Source organism: Ooceraea biroi, chromosome 2 (genome assembly GCF_003672135.1).
Source record: "Ooceraea biroi isolate clonal line C1 chromosome 2, Obir_v5.4, whole genome shotgun sequence".
NCBI lineage: Eukaryota > Metazoa > Arthropoda > Insecta > Hymenoptera > Formicidae > Ooceraea > Ooceraea biroi.
Genome location: NC_039507.1, coordinates 16,686,795 through 16,707,429, shown reverse-complemented (window position 1 = coordinate 16,707,429; position 20,635 = coordinate 16,686,795). Strand labels below are relative to the sequence as shown.

The following is a 20,635-nucleotide window of genomic DNA, read 5'->3' as shown; positions in this document are numbered from 1 at the left end:
TGCGTTCGTTAAACTGAAGAACGTCAAGACGTATTATTTGGGAAAGTCAATTGCGCTTGCGCGCACTTCAGTCAAGATATCATGACATGACTGTTTTTCTATGAGAAATAAATTTCTGTAGTACTTCTATTACGGCGTTCAATCGATTAATCGCCCACATTTCTCTCCCTCGCAAATTGTGCGAATATTATTTCTATAGCATTCTTATTTCGGTATAGCATTGCAATAGCATTAGATAGAATATTCTGTAGGAATTCTATAGTATTGTAACATAGGTAATATGGCCTAGTTAATATTTGATGTTAATATTATGGGTTAGTACATTTATGAGAAATGTTAAGAAAAATTGTGAAATTTTCATAAATTGAGGTAAATTGTTTAAATTAGATAATTTTCACCGTAAGCAATGTATCTTATGCCAGAGAGAAATATTTTAAAATATTCCACCTATTCTTCCGAAGAAGATGTATACAAATTCTAGTCACTCATTGTCAAATGCAGTCGAATGCTCGAAGAAGAATGATCTCTATAGTTGAACATTTTCGACTTCATCGAACATTTCTATTGGTCATTGGCATATGGCCCTACAACCAATCAAAATTTGTTGAATTACAATTCTCACTGTTCTTTGCTGTTCCACACAGTTTTATTATATTTCAGGTACGTACGCATTTTGAATTATTGTATTGTTTAATGAAATAACATGTATCTCTGTTAGTGTAATAAAACTTATTAGTTGTGTATTTTGCCTGCATACTTTTATTATGTTAGCAGTTGTTCTCAATAGCAACCAATATTTAAAGTGTTAGTACATTTATTACATTTATCTATTTATTAAAATATAGTACAACGCAATTGTTACGCGTTGTGTGTTTGCATATTTACAATATCATTATATATAGAAAATGACTAAATAATTTATATTTCTTATCTGATCCTAATAATAATTAATGTTTATGATTATTGGGCAACAAATAATGCAAATTACAATATAAATTTTGAATGTTTATTAAGCGCACAGTTATGTCACAAGCGTAATTTGTTTTGAATCTTCCCGTTTTTCATTGTTGAGTGTAATTGTGTTAAATTTTGCTATAAATATTTGTGGTTTAAAATATATGGACGTTCGCAAAAATACAAGTAAAAAGTAAATTTAATATGAAATATAAATTTGATTTTAGATTTTCACAATAATGAAACCTGCAGGTTTAATTAATTAGATAAGATTTAATTACATACGTATGCAGCTTTTTTGAATATAGCGTTCTGATAAATTTATTAATTGCAGCTTACATCGTTTATAACTTCTGAATGTACTGTTGATCTTATTATTAAAATTCTGTCTACAATATCTTTTCTTCTTATGTGCACAGTTCATCACATTTCTTTTGGGATTAATGCATGTAGTGTAAGTTGAGCTTTTACTTGAAGATACTCCTAAAAACATCTTCCTATAAATGATTCTTTATATATCATAGGTTTTTCCAAATTTTATTATAAGTAAAACGTGCCGGATATATTATTAATATTATAGGTGAAGTGTTTCGTGGAGCGTCTCCAGCATGTCTGTAATGATATAAAAGATGAAAATGAAATCGCTATAATAGAAAAATATGGAAACAGCGCAGAATACATTACAATTATAATTACATGTAAGAAAATTGAATGACATCTTCCATGCTCCTGTGGGCGCGCTCAGGCTGTTTATCATATTATATATAATAATTATAATTAAATATATAAACATGTAAATCACAAGAAAAGTTAAAACTTGTAAGCAAAATTAGCAATTCCTCAAGTATAGTACAGAAATATCGAAAAGTTGAATCGTTTCACTGAAAACGGGCGCAATCGAATTTTTCCTTGTCGTCTGTTTGTTAAAAGTGCAATAACACAAGCGACTGACACCTTGCTCAATTACAGATTCGTAGTCAAAACAAATATATCATTATGTTATCGCAAAAGTAATTTTATTTGTGGTTTTTCTACAATATCATCTGAAAACTAAGTTTTTATATAAGACATTAATATCAGAATAAGTAATAATAAGTTGTTGCAAAATGGGAAAATATGGTGAATATGACAACAGAGATGCTAATTTGTAACTGTCAATTAATTAAAATTAATTTGGTCTCTTAATAATGAGGTTAGATAACATTTAATTTATTGAATGACCTGATAATATATATTGTATTTCATTAGATAATACACATTATATACGTTGTAATTATATACCTTCAATTTTTGTTTTATTATCATACATATTGTTATAATAATGTTATCTATTAGTTTGTTTTCTCCTACATAAAACAATTGTTCGTTCTACTTGTTGTTTAATGTATCATCTACATAGTTAATGATTTTACATTATTTACTTATTTTTTCCTGAAAAATAAGTGTTTGTACAACTTCTGGAGGGTATTTATATAATTATTATTATTTGATGTAGTTACATAGTTAATGATGTCCATATATTTAGAAAACTCACACATTTTATCTTTTTTCTGTCATAATTTTGACTCTGTTCAAGTAAAAGATATCCGCAGAGTCAACTAAAAGTTAAAGCAATGCTTCGTGATAGTAGAGAACATCAGTTTAATTGCTTAAACTACCTAATCAAATATTTTAAAACCTTACAGTGTTTGCGGTGTGCTGCGTAATTATTATAACTGTTTTGCCATTTTTGCCGTGGATTCTTGGCACCTTTCTACTCGCAAATGAATCTCGACCATTTCACAATATGCTAATTGTAACTGAATATTTTGTTGATAAAGAAAAACATTTTTATTTAATTATTCTGCACACATACGCATCTATTTACATAGGAGTGACTGCGATGGTGGGAGCAGGAATGATGCTAGCATCATACCTAAAACACATTTGCGGACTGTTTAGCATTGCAAGGTAAGAAAACAATGTATAAATAAATGTAAGAAGTATAATTACAAACGAAATCGTTTTTTTCTTTCACTATATGTTGGAATTCTGCATAATATCAATAATTACCTATAACAATTATGACATTCCTATATATCTCAGCGCGCAAAATTTTAGATTTGTTCTCAGAAAAATCGTTTTAATCGCTTCACAGTTAGAAACTATACATGTTATATCCTCGCCATTTGCGTAATAACATTTATTAACATGTATTAACATTTATTCGTAGTTACCGTATGGAGCAAACAATAATGTTAAATAGTCACGAAAAAGCTAATGGAAGGAACGAGATGGAGATGAACAAGAAGTTACGACATGCAGTGGATGTTCATCGTACAGCTATTGAGTATGTTTCTGTTATATATATTTGGTGATCTGAGACTGTTGATAATAATTGTAAAGACGGTTCTATGACAAAACATTCTATGACAAAACATTCTAAGACAAAACTTTTGTTACGCAAATGGTGAGGATACAACATGTATAGTTTCTAACTGTGAAGCGATTAAAACGATTTTTCTGAGAACAAATCTAAAATTTTGCGCGCTGAGATATATAGGAATGTCATAATTGTTATAGGTAATTTAGGTCATCTATGCATTTCCTATTTTTCAAGTACTTGTTATATATGTGAAATAAAATGTTCTCATATTTTTTAAGGTTGTCTGAATTCTTTATGTCTAATTTCAATGGAACATACATTTGTCTAATAGTGATAGCCGTAATTTGTTTATGCCTTAATCTATACGAAGTAAGTTCTTTAACCAATTTTTTCAATTTTTTGATGTGTTTACTGAGCAGTTCAACAAATTGAGCAGAATATGCAAATTGAGTGGATCCACAGATGGAGAAAAATAGAAATTGTAGAAAGAGTAGATACAGCAAAATGTAAAATAATTAAACATGCTTATCTGAAATATAATTCATATTATTGTTAAAACCCAAAATTTTAAAGAATCAAAATTATTTAATTTGTGAAATATTTCATTCATTTTCCGTTTTATATATGTATATATTATAATACTTATCTGAAAAATGGAATGAAATCACACGTAGACACACACACTCACACTCACACACACATATGTAATGTACAATGTAAGAATTATATCATTTTAGGTCTTTCAAACTACTTTGCTTCGAGGTAACGTAGAAGAAATTTTATTACACCTTATTTTCGCATCTGCTATAGTTCTATATACGTTCGTGGCCAACTATACCGGTGAAGAAATCATGCATCATTATAACGACATGTTTTCTATGGCGTAAGATATTTGATATAGATATTTGATACTTATATCTTCTGCAATAGGAGTAGCTTGATGAACGTATTAACATATGAAAGAATAACAAACATAATATATAATAAATTAATAATTAATTACATAGCCTGTAAATCATGTACTTGTTCTTTAATTTTTTAACACAATCATGTATTACGCATTAATGATCATGTATCATCATGTATTGACTGATTATTATTTTATAGATACAGCGTTCAGTGGTATACGGCTCCTATACGCATACAGAGATTGATATTATTTCTGTTGCAAAGAAGTTGTAAGGTTTACCGCCTCAAAATAGCTGGAATTTTTATAACATCTCTAGAAGGCTTTGCTTCGGTAAAATTGTATTAGACATCAATATACATGTATAATATGGCACATATTTTTAAGTTCTAATTAACGTTTTCCATTATAGTTATCTACTGCATCGTTATCTTACTTCACTGTTATATATTCTACACGGGAGTGATACGATATCATTCACCTAACTGTATATTGAAGGCAAAGGGGTAAGTTTAAAGATAAGTAACAGATACTCCCGTTTCCAAATAACTCGTAAATTTATTAGTTGTGCAAAATCATGAATTCTCTATCAATTAATATTATAATGCAGTTTATGTAAAATTACGGAAAGTAATCAAAATATTCTGTAGCTGAGTATTGAAGCTGATAATATGTATACGCGCGCTTGTGTCCGTACGCACGCGTGAGCTTGTGTAATACGTTTCTATATTTTCAAATCTAGTTTTTAATTTATACATATTTGATATCTTACAAGTTAAGGTTTTTGTGCGAAATTTATCCATTATCTATACTTGTTATGAACATTATGATTAGTATTCCCACAAATGTTATTAAATAAAAAAATGATTAGGATACGATTAGAAAATTATCTTATTGTATGATGTTACAGAATACAACAACTAAATATATATATATATATATATATATATATATATATTTAAAATCGTGTGTGTTTTGTAAAAAATCAAAATTCTTGTATCCAATTCTATATAATATAACAAAATATCAAAAAAGTTGCAGACAGACCATTTGTGCAATTGATACGTAAGACAACGAAATAAAACGCTCCTTTTATAAAACAAGTGCACGTTACGAATGCGAGTGGACTAAAATGAAGAAGGTGAAGACATATTGTTTGGAAAAATCAATTGCGCTTGCGGGAACTTTGGTCAAGATATTATGTTATAACTATTTTTCTGTGAGAAATAAATATCTATTTGTATTTGTGTTACGGCGTCGATTATTCGCCCACTATTCTCTCCCTTGCAAATTACGCGAAAATTATTTCTATAGCATTCTTGTTTCTGTAGCACTGCGATAACATTACATGTCATGTTCTGTATCCTTATAATATTATATTATGACTATCTCGTAGATAAAAAATTGTATGTTATCATAGATCAGTATGTTTATGACAAGTTTTAAGAACATTATGCAATTTTCTAAAATAAAGTAAATTGTTTAAATTATGTAATTTTTCCCGTAGATAATGTATCTTATGCTTTAAGAGAAATATTTTTATATATTTCATGTAGTTTTGCGAAGATAAAGTATATGACCCCTGATCGAGATATCATTCTCAAATGCAGTTCAATGCGCTGGAAATACTACGTATTTCTAATATTGTAATAAAACGTTACATACTTCTATTATTATAGCAGTTGTTCAATATCAAGCAATATTCATGGAATTGTTACATCACATTTATTTATTATAATATAGAACAATGGAATTTTTTTGGAACGTCATAATTATATGTATATGTTTATAATATCATTATACAATAAAATTGCTGCAAACAATCGGAATAATATTTGAAATAAAATATGACGCAATAGTATTATTGAATCGCTAACTTATTAATGTATTCGTGTATATATCGACAGCTGTGTGTGTACTGTGTGCGAGCGTATATATACGATTGTGTATTACATTTTAAGTATTTTTTTATTTTTATTTATTTAATATCTTCTAAGGTGAAATATGTTCACGAAATCTAATAAATATCAATAATCGTTATGGAACTAATTTCTCGCGGATTTCTTAAATCTAAGATGTTATTAAATTTAAAAAGTCATCATTAAGATATGATTAGAAAATTATCCTGTTGTAATAATATGATGTCACAGAATACAATATATATATATATATATATATATATATATATATATATGCTTCCATGCTTTATGAAAAAAATTAAAATTTTTTGTGCAATGCAACATTTATTTCAAAGATAATAAGTTGTACATAGAATGATGTAATGATGTATGATATGTTATACGATTACCATCAAAACTGACATGTATGTACGATCAACCAGGTAACGCTCCTTTTAAGAGATGTGTACGTTACAAATGCGCGGACTATACTGAAGAACGCAAAGTCTCCTACTACTTGGAAAAATCAATTGCGCTTGCGCGAACTTCGGTCAAGACATCATGACAGAACTATTTTTCTGTGAGAAATAACTATCCGTTATACTTTCGCTACGGTGCCAAATCGACCGGTTAATCGCCAACTTTTCTCTTCCGCGCAAATTGCGAGCAAATTATTTCTATAGCACCTTAAATTACATCTTGATATTTTATGTTACTTTTGTCGGTGAATTTATGTTAAATTAAGGAATTTTGCCTTGGAAAATATGCTAGAAGAAAAATATTATATAATTCTTTATTTGAAGAAGGAAATAGATAAAACCGCATTATCACGATACATCGCTCCCAAATGCGTATGGAAGCTCCAACAAGAGTGACCTGTATCGATACTCAATTTCTGTACATTCATCGAATGTCTCTGGTCGCAATCGGGTTATGGCCTTACCATCGAACAATGCTTGTTCAATTTCAGTCTTGTGTGTTTTCTCTTACTACGATTAGTTGTATTATATTTCAGGTAAATATACATATATTAATATGCGTAGAGTTTTTCTATACATATATAGTTATTTATTATCATTGTTTTCCTACTTTTATTACATATATTATCTATTATTTTATATGTTAAACATATTTTCAGTTTCATGCAAGATTTAAAATAAGACTAGTACAGAAAAATAGTTTGTCATGTTTTGGTATTAACTTATGATTGACATAATTAGTAATTTTTAATTTGTAATTAATAGTAATAGTATTATAATAATGTAAATTGTAAATAATCCACAATATGAAGAATAAGTTTTTTTAAGGAAAGATTAAATAATCAACAAAAACAGCATGCTCAAGTGCATAATGAGCGTCATCTTTTTCCTTTCTCATAACTTTACTATCTGTTTCTGTTGAAATCTGTTAGAATTTATTACGACGCCATGAACACTTTTGCTTAAAAATATTAGTATTCGTAATAACCAATAAAGAGTTAAATTATCAATAACAAATTACATCGATGGACACACATTGAGGTTTATTTAAGATGCAACATTTGCATTTTGTGCTAATCAACTGAGAGTGCAGTTTTCGAATTTTTTAAATAAATATGTTAATTGCAGCTTACAACATTTCTAACTACAGAATGGACTATTGACTTTATCGTTGAAGTTCTTTCTGTATCGCTTTTTACTCTTTTATGCGCAATTCAATATAATTCTCTTTGGATTAACATGCATGTTGTAAGTTGAGTTTTTTACAGTGTGCTTCTAACCATAAACGTGTTACATAAATCAGGCTTCATACACTATAAATTTTTGTAAAATTTATTAGAAAAATAGAGAATTGTCTGATATATTGTTGGTACGATAGGTGAAGCGTCTAATGGAACACCTTCAGTACATGTGTAGCGACTTAAAGGACGAAAACGAAATTGCTATAATAAAAAGATATGGACACATTGCAAAATGTGTTGCGATTGTATTAGCATGTAAGAATGTATCAATTATTATTTATTATACCTTAGCGCAGGCATTTTATTTTAAAATAATTATACCAAAAGTTTGCGAATATGAAAATAAATAAAAAAAAGAATGGATAGTGTTAGCAAGCTATCAGATTATTACAGAAAAATGAAAAAGTCGGAACAATAAGAAGATAATATAAAAATTTGAGACATATGTTTATGCTATATTTCGATATATAAAAGAAGAGGTTAATATGATCATTCACTGGTTATTTTTTTTAAATATCTTAAGTGTCGTCGATATGTGTTTTAATCATCTTCACTCTTTTGCCAATTTTGCCACGGATTTTGGGCATCTTTTTCCTCGTAAATAAATCCGAGCCATATCGCAATATGTATATCACTGAATATTTTGTCGATGAAGAAAAATATTTTTATTTTATTTTGCTGCATCTGTATGCAGCCCAGTACGTAGCAGGAGGTACATTACTAGGAACTGGAATATTGGTAGCAGGATATTCTTCATATTTTTGTGGATTCTGTAGCATTGCCAGGTAAGAGAGAGAAAGTAATTTAGTAACAGTAAAAGTAAAACAGAATGGAGCCTGGTGATTACATATAAAATCTTATTTATTCTCGAGAACAAATTTAAGAAGAAAAAATTTGTAATTTATTTGTAGTTACCGTATCGAACATGCAATGCGGATAAATAGTGACGAGGTAACTAAGTGGAAGAACAAGAGGGAAATCGACAAGAAGATAAGTCATGCAGTGGTCATTCATCGCACAGCTTTTGAGTATGTTCTATTCGATGTATGCAAGCACGCACGTACGCACAGCAATATTAGGATATTTATATTACATATAAAATGAAACATTATATGTTTTTCATAGATTTACTAATTTATTTATATATAACTTCGAGGGAACATACCTTCTTATAATAGCGATTATTGTAATTTGTTTGAGCCTTCATCTGTTTGGAGTAAGAATTTAAGCAAAATCCTAAATTTCACAATTGTTACATTTTTTTATTCTCCTGCAACAAAACATTTAAATTGATAGTATTGGAACTGCAGAAAAATATACGTAAGCGATCCAAAAAGTAATGAGACTGGTCCCGTTAGAGAAATTAAAATAACGCACAGTGGCAACAATGTATACCTACATGTACCTGAACACCTTTTCTACTTTGAAAATTCCCTTCCGATAAGTTCAGTCAGTAACCATTAGTGATCGATAGCGTAAACATTGGTGGCAGTTTGCTTCCGGAAAAGAATATGGAGAAAAATATTGACCAACGATATGCAATTTTGTATTTGGTTAAAGAAATCGGATACTTATTCGATTTTACAGCAAGCTTTTAAAGAACAATGTATATTACGTACAATGTTTTCGTTAGAACGCCGCGTTTCTAGCCGGTTGTGAAAGCGCAAAAGACAAGGGGCGTCCAAGCACCTTGATTAATGATGTAATGATGAATACAGCCAGCGCGATCAACGAGAAGACTAATGCATGTAAATCGATATATTAAAGTAAATGTTGCATCACTTCAGAAAAAAATGTCCGAATAAAAAGATATAAGAAATTCTATTGCGCCATTACAATACGCGGTCGCATGTCACGCAATCTGTGTCAATTAAAGGAGATAAGAAGATACAGTCTCATCCTTCGTACAGCATGGAAGTTTGGGTGTGATTTGTAATGTTCTCAGAAATCAAGAAGGAGCTCAGAGGATGAAAAATGTAGCGAGAAAAAAGAGATTGTAAAAGCAATGAAGGCGCAAGCGCAAACAGCTTTCCAAAGATGGTCTAGATTTCTTCATACAAAAATGGATAACGCGATGGGAAAAGTTCGTTGCATTCAATGGGGACTATTTTGAAGAGACTATTTGGAGGGACTATTTAGAGGGACTATTTATTTACAAGAGAGAACATGTGTATTTGAATTAAAAATACAATTTTGTTTTTTTATAGCATTTGTCTCATTACTTTTTGAACTGCCCTCATAAGTAGAATAACATAAAAGTAATTGTACATATGTTGAATTCACATATTATTAGTAGAACCATTAAAAATATAAGATATTTCATATGAGAAACAGTTTGCACATTTTGCTAATTGACAATTAAGTTAAGAGATATATATACGTGTATCTATCTATCTATAAATTCTTTAATAATATCTATTATAAAAAAGTGTATATGTAATATATTGTTTCAGATCTTTCAAGCTGTTTATTTTATATATAGTATGGAAAATTTTATATTACATTGTAGCTTTACAATTGGCATTTTAGGATGTTCATTAGGAGGCAACTTCCTTGGTCAAGCAATTACAGATCACTATAATTACATATTTTCAACCGCGTAAGATATTTTGCTATAATAGACTAAAGTCGTCAATATTAATTTTGTATGAACATATTAACATACGCAAATAACAATCAACGTGATAGTGCAAATATAATATTTATATATCAACATCATCTGAAAAACATGTATTTCTATCCTAAGGTTTTACTATCAACATTTTTAATATTTCACATTATCATTTTCAAAGATTCATTTTATTATTTTCCTATTACTCCGCAGATATAACGTTCGATGGTACGTTGCACCTGTACGTGTGCAAAGATTAATATTGTTCCTTTTGCAAAGAGGCGCTAAGCCGTATGATGTCAAATTCGGTGGTCTTTATACAACATCTTTAGAAAATTTTGCCACGGTAAAACTATTATACATTATGTGTCAGTACGTATATACATAATATATGTATATAATGAAAACTAAACTGACGTTTTCATTGCAGCTATCAACTGCATCAATATCGTATTTTACTGTTATGTGTTCTATACAAAAGTGATATTAATATGAATTAGCTAGTATTGCGTCAAAACCAGATAGTAAACTCGAAGATGGCTACTTTTTGTTCTTAAAAGTTCCGTTCTTAAATAACTGGTGTCTGTAATTGTCAGAAAATGAAGAGAATGAAACATCTCCATTATTTTTAATTCATTCATTATATCATTGCACTTTATGCATAGTAGATGTAGCCAAAAATTAAAACTGATTGAATTTATATCTAGGAGCCATCGATAATAAGTTTTCTTCTATTCACTACTATTCTATTCATATATTTCTTCTATTCTATTATTCTTCTATTCTATTATGTCCAAACGTTTTTGGTTGGATTAGCATCAAGCAAGTCTATGATGGGCACAGAATACATCACTGAATCGCAATGCATATGCGGTATTCATGGTAAAATTTGTCTTTCCATCATGAAGGTCGAAAGATAACTCAAGCTTTTTCTATAGAAACCATCTTAGAGAAACTATCTTAAGTCCTCCTACTGGACTTTTCCGTCTAACGGTTTCCAAGTAAAAGTTTCGTTGGACACTCTTATCAAACAGACGGTATATTTATTCAATTTTTTTAGTGGTTTTAATAACAAATATATGCTACAACATTTATCAAAAACCGGGACGAATATATGTTACAACTGAATTAATACATGTTTTCCAAAAAACGAAACTTGAAAACGCATTTCAACATTCGTTGCAAATGGAATAAGTTGTAGATATATGATATGCTATAATGATATATAGCGTTATATAATTATGTTATACGATTAAATACTTTTATTTTTCTCTTCACTTTTTAATTGTTTTTTGCAGATTAGTTAAACAATGATATGATTATTTTTAATACAAAATGTGTCAAATCCGCGAAAATATATATAAAAATTAGATTTTTGTGATAACTATATACAAAAAATGATTAAAGTTTGTTTAGGTTTGTCCACTAACAAAATCTATACTAACAGAAACTGCAGTTATATTGTTGTGTTCGGGATGGCTACGTATTTTGGAGTCACCCAGTACAACGATTCGATCGCTGTCAGCTGCGGAACAGCTGGACGCTCCGACGTTGCGCTCGCTTGGAGACGCAACGCCAGTTGCAGACTAAGCGACGGATAAACAATTTATAAACAGAGAGTTGTGATCGAGTCTCGGTGGTGTTGAAACGTGTATTTCTCAGCGACGTGTATCTTGTTTAATAAAGTCTCAGTTCAGTTCTTTATAATAAAAAAGTGTTCCCCTTTCTTCTGCGAGTGAGCCGTGAGAGTGCGCGAGTGCCATAGTACAAGTGGAAGTGTAGAAACAGTGTCCCGGGCGCAACAATATAATTACTATTAATATAATTAATAGAAATCCAGAAAAAAATCAACTAAATAATCAAGGAACATCTGACACTGATTACTGAGTGATGAAATAATTGAAAAATTTTTCGGTCTGATTACTGATTAATCAAGTAATTAAAATTATTACGTTCTGATTACTGATTAATCAAGTAACAAAAATATTTTATACTATAATTACTGATTAATCGAATAATTAAAAAATTTTTCACTTTGATTACTGATTACTGGAGTAATTGAAAAATTGTTTATTGTGATTACTGATTAATCGAGTAATTGAGAAATTGTTCTTTTTTATTACTGATTAACCGAGAAATTTAAAAATTGCTTATCTTGATTAGTGATTAATCAATTAATCGGGAATTATTTTTTCCTGTTAAATAAATAATTAAATACTCAAGTAATATTAATTTATTATTAATATTTTGCCGATCCCTGGTCAAAAAGTTATGGACCACTCTACTGATATGTTTTCATAGTGTAAGATATATGACATTTGATATGCATAATTTCTATAATATTAATAGTTAGGCGATGGTATTATAATAACACATATCAAGAAGAAATAACAAATATCATATATAAATCGTAATTGTTAATACAGTATGCAAAGCATGTGTAATTGTAGCTTAATATTTTGACATAATTATATATCACAGGTTTTAAATGATCATCTTATTGACTGATTATTAATGTGTAGATACAACGTTCGGTGGTATACAGCTCCTATACGCATACAGAAATTTATATTGTTTCTGTTGCAAAGAAGCTATAAGGGTTACGGGCTCAGAATAGGTGGACTTTTCATATCATCCCTAGAGTGCTTTGCTTTGGTCAAATTGCATTGTGCATCGATATACACATATATAAAATGTCATATATTTTGTAGTTTGTAATTAACGTTTTTCATTACAGTTATCTAGTGCATCATTATCTTACTTTACTGTTATATATTCTACACAAATATGATGCCAGTATCAATCATCTAATAGTATACTGAAAGTGGGAAAGGTTAAAGATAAGTGACAGCAACTGTCCTGTTTTCAAATAACTTGTTGCGTAAATTTATTTGTTGCGTGAAATTATAAATTCAGTCTCAATTCAATATTCATATATCAATTAATATCATGGTACAGTTTACATAAAATTACGGGAAACAATCGGAATAATGTTTGAACAAATAAAATATGATGTAACAGTATTATTAAATTGCTAATGTATGCGTGTATATGTGGACAGCTGTGCGTGTACATGCGTGCATATATATGTGAGTGTGTGTTACATATTTTTATATCTATAAAAGTATTTTTTAATTTTGATTTGATAGGCATTCGACGTTGCGGTGCTCAAATTCGAAATATTGTTTGTTACGATCACCTGTTTGTTGTCTTCTGTTTATATCTAACCATTTCATATGAGAATTAGTCGGATGTGATATTGTGAGATTGTGATGTGTTTATTGGTCATCTTCTGCCAATAGGTATTAATATAATATGTTAAGTATAGTTTTTAGCAATTTATTTCAAATTGTCGTGTTTTTATTTATAGAGGATGACTAATTTGAGTTAATCATATATTACACTTGAAGAGGACCAAAATTGATGGTCGAAACGTTGTGTATCTAGTTGTATGATTTTTGCCAGGTTCAACAGGTTCGGTCAACAATAAATTAGCTTTATGGTTACTTCCATATGAGTATAAATTCGCTTACTTTCTGAGACATTCCGGCACTTTCGATGTTTCAGTATTTCGGTATCATCGGCGAAGAGCAACCGTAACGAGAAGTCCTAAAAGCGATTTACACAATAGCGCGAGTGACCGTTCGGATCCAAATCGCGACTGTATTTCTTTTACAAATAAAGACTGATAACGATTTTAAATCAATTTTGCCCTACATATTTATTTAATATCTTACAAGGTGACGTACTTTCACGAAATCTCGTTTATCAATAATTGTTATATGGAATTAACTTCTCGCAGATTTATTAAATCTAAGATGTTATTAAATCTAAAAATCATCATTACGATATAATTAGAAAATTATCCTATTGCAACAATATGATGTCACAGAATACAATATAGGTAAATATAAATATATATTGCATGCTTTATAAAAAAATAAAATTTTTTGATGCAGTTAAACATTCATTTCAAACATAATAAGTTGTAGATATAATGATATATGATATGTTATAGAATTACCATCATATTAAAACCGACGTGTACGTACAATCAACCAGGTAGCGCTCCTTTTACTATAAAACATGTGTACATTACGAAGGCGCGGACTATACTGAAGAACGGGAAGACGTAATGTTTGGAAAAATCAATTGCGCTTGCGCGAACTTCGGTTAATATACTTTCGTTACGGCGCCAAATCGATCGCTTAATCACCCACTTTTCTCTCCCGAGCAAATTGCGAGCAAAGTATTTCTATAGCACCTTAAATAACATCACGATATTTTATGTTACTTTTGTCGGTTTTTTTCGTTATTTATGTTAAATTAAGGAATTTTATCTTGGAAATTACGCTAGGAGTAAAATATTATGTAATATTCTTTATTCGAAGAAGGAGATAGGAAGAATCATTTTGATATATCGCCAAAGCGTGTGGAAGTTCGAACGAGAGTGACCTGTATGGATACTCAATTTCTTTACATTCATCGAATTTCTCTGGTCGCAATTGGGTTATGGCCTTACCATCGAACAATGCTTGTTCAACTTCACTCTTGTGTGTTTTCTCTTACTATGATTAGCTTTATTATATTTCAGGTAAATATATATTAATTGTAAATATATATTCATAGGTGTACATTTTGTATATATATTACATATAAACGATAATTTTGCTTAAATTTTATATATAAAATATAGATGTTTATATATTTTTATAATTATTATTCTTTTTCTACTTTTATTACATAAAATTTATAAAAATTAAATTAAGTCATAATTAAATTTAGTCATTTATATCATAAATTATTATTTTATATGCTAAACATATTTTCAGTTTCATGCAAGATTTAAAATATTAATATTATGAACATAAAAACAGTTTATCATGTTTTTGTATTAACTTATGATTGATATAAGTAGTAATTTTTAATTTGTAATTAGTAATAGTATTATAACGTAAATTAATTAATCCAAAATATGAAGAATAAGTTTTTTTAATGAAAGATTAAATAATCGGCAAAAACCGTATGCTCAAGTTCAAAATAAGTTATTTTTCTCCTTTCTCTTACCATTTAATAATTATTTTTATTGAAATCTGATAGGATTTATTAAGATAGATAGCTATCTTTGCTTAAAAATGTTAATATACATATATTCACTATAACCAAAAAAGAGTTAAATTTTCAATAACAAATTATATTAATGGACACATTAAGGTTTATCTAATGATATCCAAGCAACATTTGCATTTTATCCTAATCAAATGAAAGTGACATTTCCTAATTTGCAAAATAAATCTATTAATTGCAGCTTACAACATTTCTAACTACAGAATGGACTATTGACTTTATCGTTGATATTCTATCTACATCACTTTTTCTTCTTTTGTGCGTAATTCACTATAATTCTTTTTGGATTAACACACATGTTGTAAGTTGAAGTTTTACACTGTGCTTCTAAACATACAGATTATATAAATCAGGCTTTAAGGTCTCTTCACACATATCCGTGACGTGTCAGTACCGTATCAGTGCCGTGTCGATTCGCATATGTTACTACGCCGGACATGTATAAATACTAGTATAAAAACATGTATGTATAAAACTGAGCGAATACGGCACTGACACGTCACGGATATGTGTGAAGAGGCCTTTATACACTAAAAGTTCGTAAAATTTATCAGAAAAGTAGAGAAATAGAGAATTGTTTCTATATTGTTGATACGATAGGTGAAGCATGTATTGGAAAATCTTCAGTACATCTGTAGCGACTTAAAGGACGAAAACGAAATTGCGATAATTAAAAGATATGGACACATTGCAAAATGTATGGCAATTGGATCTATATGTAAGAATATATCAATTATCATTTATTATGTCTTAGCGCACGCTTTTCAATATAAAATATTATGTCAAAAGTGTGCGAATCTGAAACTAAAGAAAAAAGAAGAGTGGGTAGTGTTAGCAAACTATCAGATTATTACAGAAAAATGAAAAAGTAGGAGAAGTAAGAAGATAATGAAATAGTCAAACACTAGAAACATATACTTATGTTATATTTCGATATATCAAAGAGGATGGATTTATATGATCACTGATTATGTTTTTCAAACATCCTCAGTGCTAATGATGTGCAGTTTATTCCTCTTAAGTCTGTTGCCAATTCTGCCACGGATTTCCGGCACCTCTTTCCTCGTAAATAAATCCCAGTTATATCGCACATATATCAGAACTGAATATTTTGTCGATCAAGAAAAATATTTTTATTTTATTTTGCTGCATCTGTACGCAGCCCAGTACATAGCAGGAGGTACATTAATAGGAACAGGAATAGTGGTGGTAGGATACTTAATATATTTTTGTGGATTATTTGACATTGCAAGGTAAGAAAATAATATAGAAATAGAATGGAAGATTGTGATTACATATAAAATCTTGTTTATTTTCGAGAACAAATTTAGGAAAACAAATTTGTAATTTATTTGTAGTTACCGTGTAGGACAGGCAATGCGGAAAAATAGTAACGAAGTAACTAACCGGGAGAACAAGAGGGAGATTGACAAGAAGATAAGGCATGCAGTGGACATTCATCGCACAACTCTTGAGTAAGTTCCTTGCATCTATTCCATGCATGCAGGCGTGCACGCACACATAGAACACACACACACACACACACACACACACACACACAATTTTAGGATATTTATATTACACATAAACATTTATATGTTTTTCATAGATTTACTGACTTCTTTCTATATAACTTCGAGGGAACATACATTCTTATAATAACGATTATTGTACTTTGCTTGAGCCTTCATCTGTTTGGAGTAAGAATTTAAGCAAACAACTGAAAAAATGTCACAATTATTACATTTTTTTATTCTGTAGTGCAACTAGACATTGAAATTGATAGGTTTGAGAGCTGTAGAAGAATGTACGTAGGCGATTCAAAAAGTAATGCGACTGGGCTTGCTAGAGAAATTAAAGAACGCAAAGTGGCACTACATACTCATATGTATCTGAACATTTCTTCTATCAACTTTGAAAATTCTGTTCCAATCGGTTCAGTTATAATAACCATTAGTGATCGATTGCGTAAACAACTGTTGCATTCACGAGGTTCAATTGGTGCACAATGTTACTTGAGTGTTCACTAAAAAGGTTTCAGGTTGGTCATTTAACGGAAAATCTAGTAACGTTGTTCAACTGTTCAGGTGGTTGAATGAAGCAATTGTTTGCAGTTTGCCTCTGAAAAAGAATGGAGACAAATATTACCGAACAATTTGCAATTCAATTTTGTGTTCGGTTAAAGAAATCGGCTTCGGATATTTATGCGATGTTACAGGAAGCTTTTAAAGAACAATATGTATCACGTGTAACATGTTTTCGTTAGCATGCCACGTTTCTAACGGTCATGAAAGCGCAGAACGTAAAGGGTGTTCAAGCACTTTGATTAACGATGAGATGACGAATACAGTCAGCGCAAACAAACGAGAAAATCGCATCGATGTATTAAAATAAATGTTGTATCGCTTCAGAAAGAAACGAATAAAAACTTGAAGAAATTCTATTGCACCACGGCAATGCGCGGTCCCATGTCACGCAATCTGTGCCACTTTTTAAAGGATAAGAAGATTCATACTTTACCCTCCTTACAACTCGGAGGTTTAGGCGTGACTTCTGGTTGTTTTCAGAACTCAAGAAGGAGTTCAGAGGACGAAAATTTGGCGAGGCTGAAGAGTCGTAAAAGCAATGAAGGCTCAGTGCAAATAACTTTTCAAAGATGGCCTAGATTTTGTCTTCCAAAAATGTATAACGCGCTGAGAAAAGAGCGTTACATTCAGTGGTGACTAGTTTGAAAAGGAACATGTAAATTTAGATTAAAAATACAGTTTTGTAGTTTGTATAGCATTTGTTTCATTACTTTTTGGTCCGCCCTCGTAAGTAGAATGATATAAAAATAATTGTGTAAATGTGAATTGAATTCATATTATTAGTAAAATCATTAAAAATATAAGATATTCTATATGAGAAACAGTTTGCAACCTGACAAATAATTTAACAGATATTCGTATTCTATATAGACATATATAAATTCTTTGATAATATCTGTTACAAAAAAGTATATGTGTAATATATTATTTCAGATCTTTCACAACGTTAGTTTTGTATTTAGGATGGAAAAGTTCGTATTACATTGTGGTTTTACGTTTGCCATTTTAGGAATTTCATTAGGAGGCAATTACATAAGTCAAGCAATTACAGATCGCTATAACAACATATTTTCATCCGCGTAAGATATTTTATACTAGGTTGAAGTCTATATTAACTTTTTACGACCATATTAACATATACGTGAATAACAATCAATATTGTGATATTGTAAATATAATATTTGCAAACATCATCTATGAAACATGTATTTCTATCCTAAGTTTTTTCCATCAACAGTTTTGATATTTCAAGTTATTATTTTTAAAAATTTATTGTATTATTTACCTATTACTTCGCAGATATAACATTCAATGGTACATTGCACCCGTACGCGTGCAAAGATTAATATTATTTCTTTTGGAAAGAGGCGCTAAGCCTTATGAAATCAAATACGGTGGTCTTTATACAGCATCTTTAGAAAACTTTGCCACGGTAAAACTATTATATATTATGTGTCAATACGTATATATGGTATATATTACATATGTATATACTGAAAACTAAATTGACCTTTTTATTGCAGTTATCAACTACATCAATATCGTATTTTACTGTTATATGTTCTATATAAAAGTGATATTAATATGAATCAGCTAATATCATGTTAGAAATATTATGTTAGAACCAAATGATAAACGCGAAGATTGGAAATTTCCGTTCTTAAAAGTTCCGTTCTTAAATGACTGGTGCCTGAAAGTATCAGAAAATGAATAAAGAGAATGAAACACTTCCCATTAGTTTTAAAGTTCATTACGCTTGCATTTCATATATATCAAGATATACCCAAAGACTAAACTGATTGAATTTATATTTAGCAGCCATCGATAATAAGTTTTCTTCTATTCACAGATTTTCTATTCTATTGTATTATGTCCAACCGTTTTCGATTTGATCAGCATCAAGCGATTATGATTGCTACGCAATACGGCACCGAATCGCAATGCGTATATAATTTCATTCATCGGCGAAATTTGTTTTTTCATTATGAGGGTCGAACGATAACTTTAGCTTTTTCTAGAAACCATCTTAGAGAAAGGGTCCTCCTACTGGCTGCCATTGGAATTTCCCGTCTAACGGGTTCCAATTAAAAGTTTCGTCGGACACTCTCTTATCAAACAGACTATATTATATTTGTCACACTTTTTTAGTGTCTTTAATAACAAATATAAATTACAACATTTATATTATCAAAAACTGGAACGAATATGTATGTTACAACTTAATAAATAGGTGCTTTCCAAAAAATTTGAGGATGCATTTTAACGTTCGTTTCAAATGTAATACGATGTAGATACAGGGTGTCCAATGGGAAGTTGCTGAAAGTAAACGATTGGTTCTCCCCTCCATGACTTCATAAAGGGTCTTACGGTTAACGGTCGTTCATCTGAGTGTCCGCAGTTTTATTCTGGTTGTGGTAGATGCAAGTCCGTGCGCGTCAAAATGAGTAATCTGACGACGGAAGGAAAGATTTATCTTGTCGAGTGCTTCTTTTCCAGAGGAAAAGTTTATAGCAATGCTTACAGGGGGTTTCGTACTAAATACGGAACACATAAAGTTAAGAGCGAAAACACGCTGAAAAGGTTAGAATTGATTATTTCTTTAAACGTATGCGTTACGTCGCTCCATTTTTTGGCAATAAATCTGCATTAAAATAATGTTTTGCCTTATTTTTATCAGAATTATCGATAATTTTATGCAGTATGGAACTATCCAAGACCGTAGACATGATCTGCCAGGTCCTTCTGTGTCTGTAGCTGCAGAAGAAAACATTGAAGATATTAAGAAGTATTTTGAAGAGAATCCAAATTCTTCCAATCGGAAAGCTGCCCAAGCTCTTGAAATATCCAAAACAACGTTACACAGGATTTTAAAACATTTCCTGAAAATGCATCCCTATAAAATAACATCGCATCAATTGCTAACCAAACGCGCTATGACGAAACGTGTGGAATTCTGCAAGACGATA

The 20,635-nt window shown here is 30.1% G+C and overlaps 2 protein-coding genes across 6 annotated transcripts; both read left to right on the top strand.

Moving 5' to 3' along the window:
- The first annotated feature begins 36 nt into the window (after positions 1 to 36).
- On the top strand, positions 37 to 5,473 carry LOC105280176. Of its 2 annotated transcripts, XM_026975273.1 has the most exons (10): positions 37 to 660; positions 1,289 to 1,408; positions 1,535 to 1,652; positions 2,640 to 2,904; positions 3,167 to 3,283; positions 3,598 to 3,688; positions 4,057 to 4,202; positions 4,427 to 4,559; positions 4,639 to 4,732; positions 5,262 to 5,473. In XM_026975273.1, the coding sequence occupies exons 1-9, from the start codon at positions 496 to 498 to the stop codon at positions 4,690 to 4,692; spliced, it is 1,209 nt and encodes a 402-aa protein (XP_026831074.1). In that variant the 5' UTR covers positions 37 to 495; the 3' UTR covers positions 4,693 to 4,732; positions 5,262 to 5,473. The 2 variants fall into 2 exon arrangements, with proteins under 2 accessions (XP_026831074.1, XP_026831075.1); XM_026975274.1 differs by lacking the exon at positions 3,167 to 3,283.
- A 100-nt stretch (positions 5,474 to 5,573) lies between these two features.
- On the top strand, positions 5,574 to 19,401 carry LOC105280138 (odorant receptor 24a). 4 transcript variants are annotated; one of them, XM_020031936.2, is made up of 9 exons: positions 5,574 to 7,139; positions 15,764 to 15,883; positions 16,183 to 16,300; positions 16,574 to 16,835; positions 16,941 to 17,057; positions 17,192 to 17,282; positions 18,603 to 18,748; positions 18,969 to 19,101; positions 19,193 to 19,399. In XM_020031936.2, the coding sequence occupies exons 1-9, from the start codon at positions 6,972 to 6,974 to the stop codon at positions 19,238 to 19,240; spliced, it is 1,203 nt and encodes a 400-aa protein (XP_019887495.2). In that variant the 5' UTR covers positions 5,574 to 6,971; the 3' UTR covers positions 19,241 to 19,399. The 4 variants fall into 4 exon arrangements, with proteins under 4 accessions (XP_019887495.2, XP_026831079.1, XP_026831076.1 ...); XM_026975278.1 differs by lacking the exons at positions 15,764 to 15,883; positions 16,183 to 16,300; positions 16,574 to 16,835; ... (3 more) ...; positions 18,969 to 19,101; positions 19,193 to 19,399 and adding exons at positions 7,732 to 7,851; positions 7,982 to 8,099; positions 8,539 to 8,629; ... (3 more) ...; positions 10,669 to 10,801; positions 10,886 to 11,079; XM_026975275.1 differs by lacking the exons at positions 15,764 to 15,883; positions 16,183 to 16,300; positions 16,574 to 16,835; ... (3 more) ...; positions 18,969 to 19,101; positions 19,193 to 19,399 and adding exons at positions 7,732 to 7,851; positions 7,982 to 8,099; positions 8,368 to 8,629; ... (3 more) ...; positions 10,669 to 10,801; positions 10,886 to 11,079.
- Positions 19,402 to 20,635: the final 1,234 nt, after the last annotated feature.

Bases quoted from the DNA above. Each gene is read 5' to 3' on its own strand.
- LOC105280176 (XM_026975273.1), top strand. From the start codon at position 496: ATGCAGTCGAATGCTCGAAGAAGAATGATCTCTATAGTTGAACATTTT. The intron at 1,653-2,639 runs GTAAGAAAATTG...AAAACCTTACAG, and splicing joins CATTACAATTATAATTACAT to TGTTTGCGGTGTGCTGCGTA. The intron at 4,560-4,638 runs GTAAAATTGTAT...TTTCCATTATAG, and splicing joins CTCTAGAAGGCTTTGCTTCG to TTATCTACTGCATCGTTATC.
- LOC105280138 (XM_026975275.1), top strand. From the start codon at position 6,972: ATGCGTATGGAAGCTCCAACAAGAGTGACCTGTATCGATACTCAATTT. The intron at 8,100-8,367 runs GTAAGAATGTAT...AAATATCTTAAG, and splicing joins TGTTGCGATTGTATTAGCAT to TGTCGTCGATATGTGTTTTA. The intron at 8,873-8,969 runs GTATGTTCTATT...TGTTTTTCATAG, and splicing joins ATTCATCGCACAGCTTTTGA to ATTTACTAATTTATTTATAT.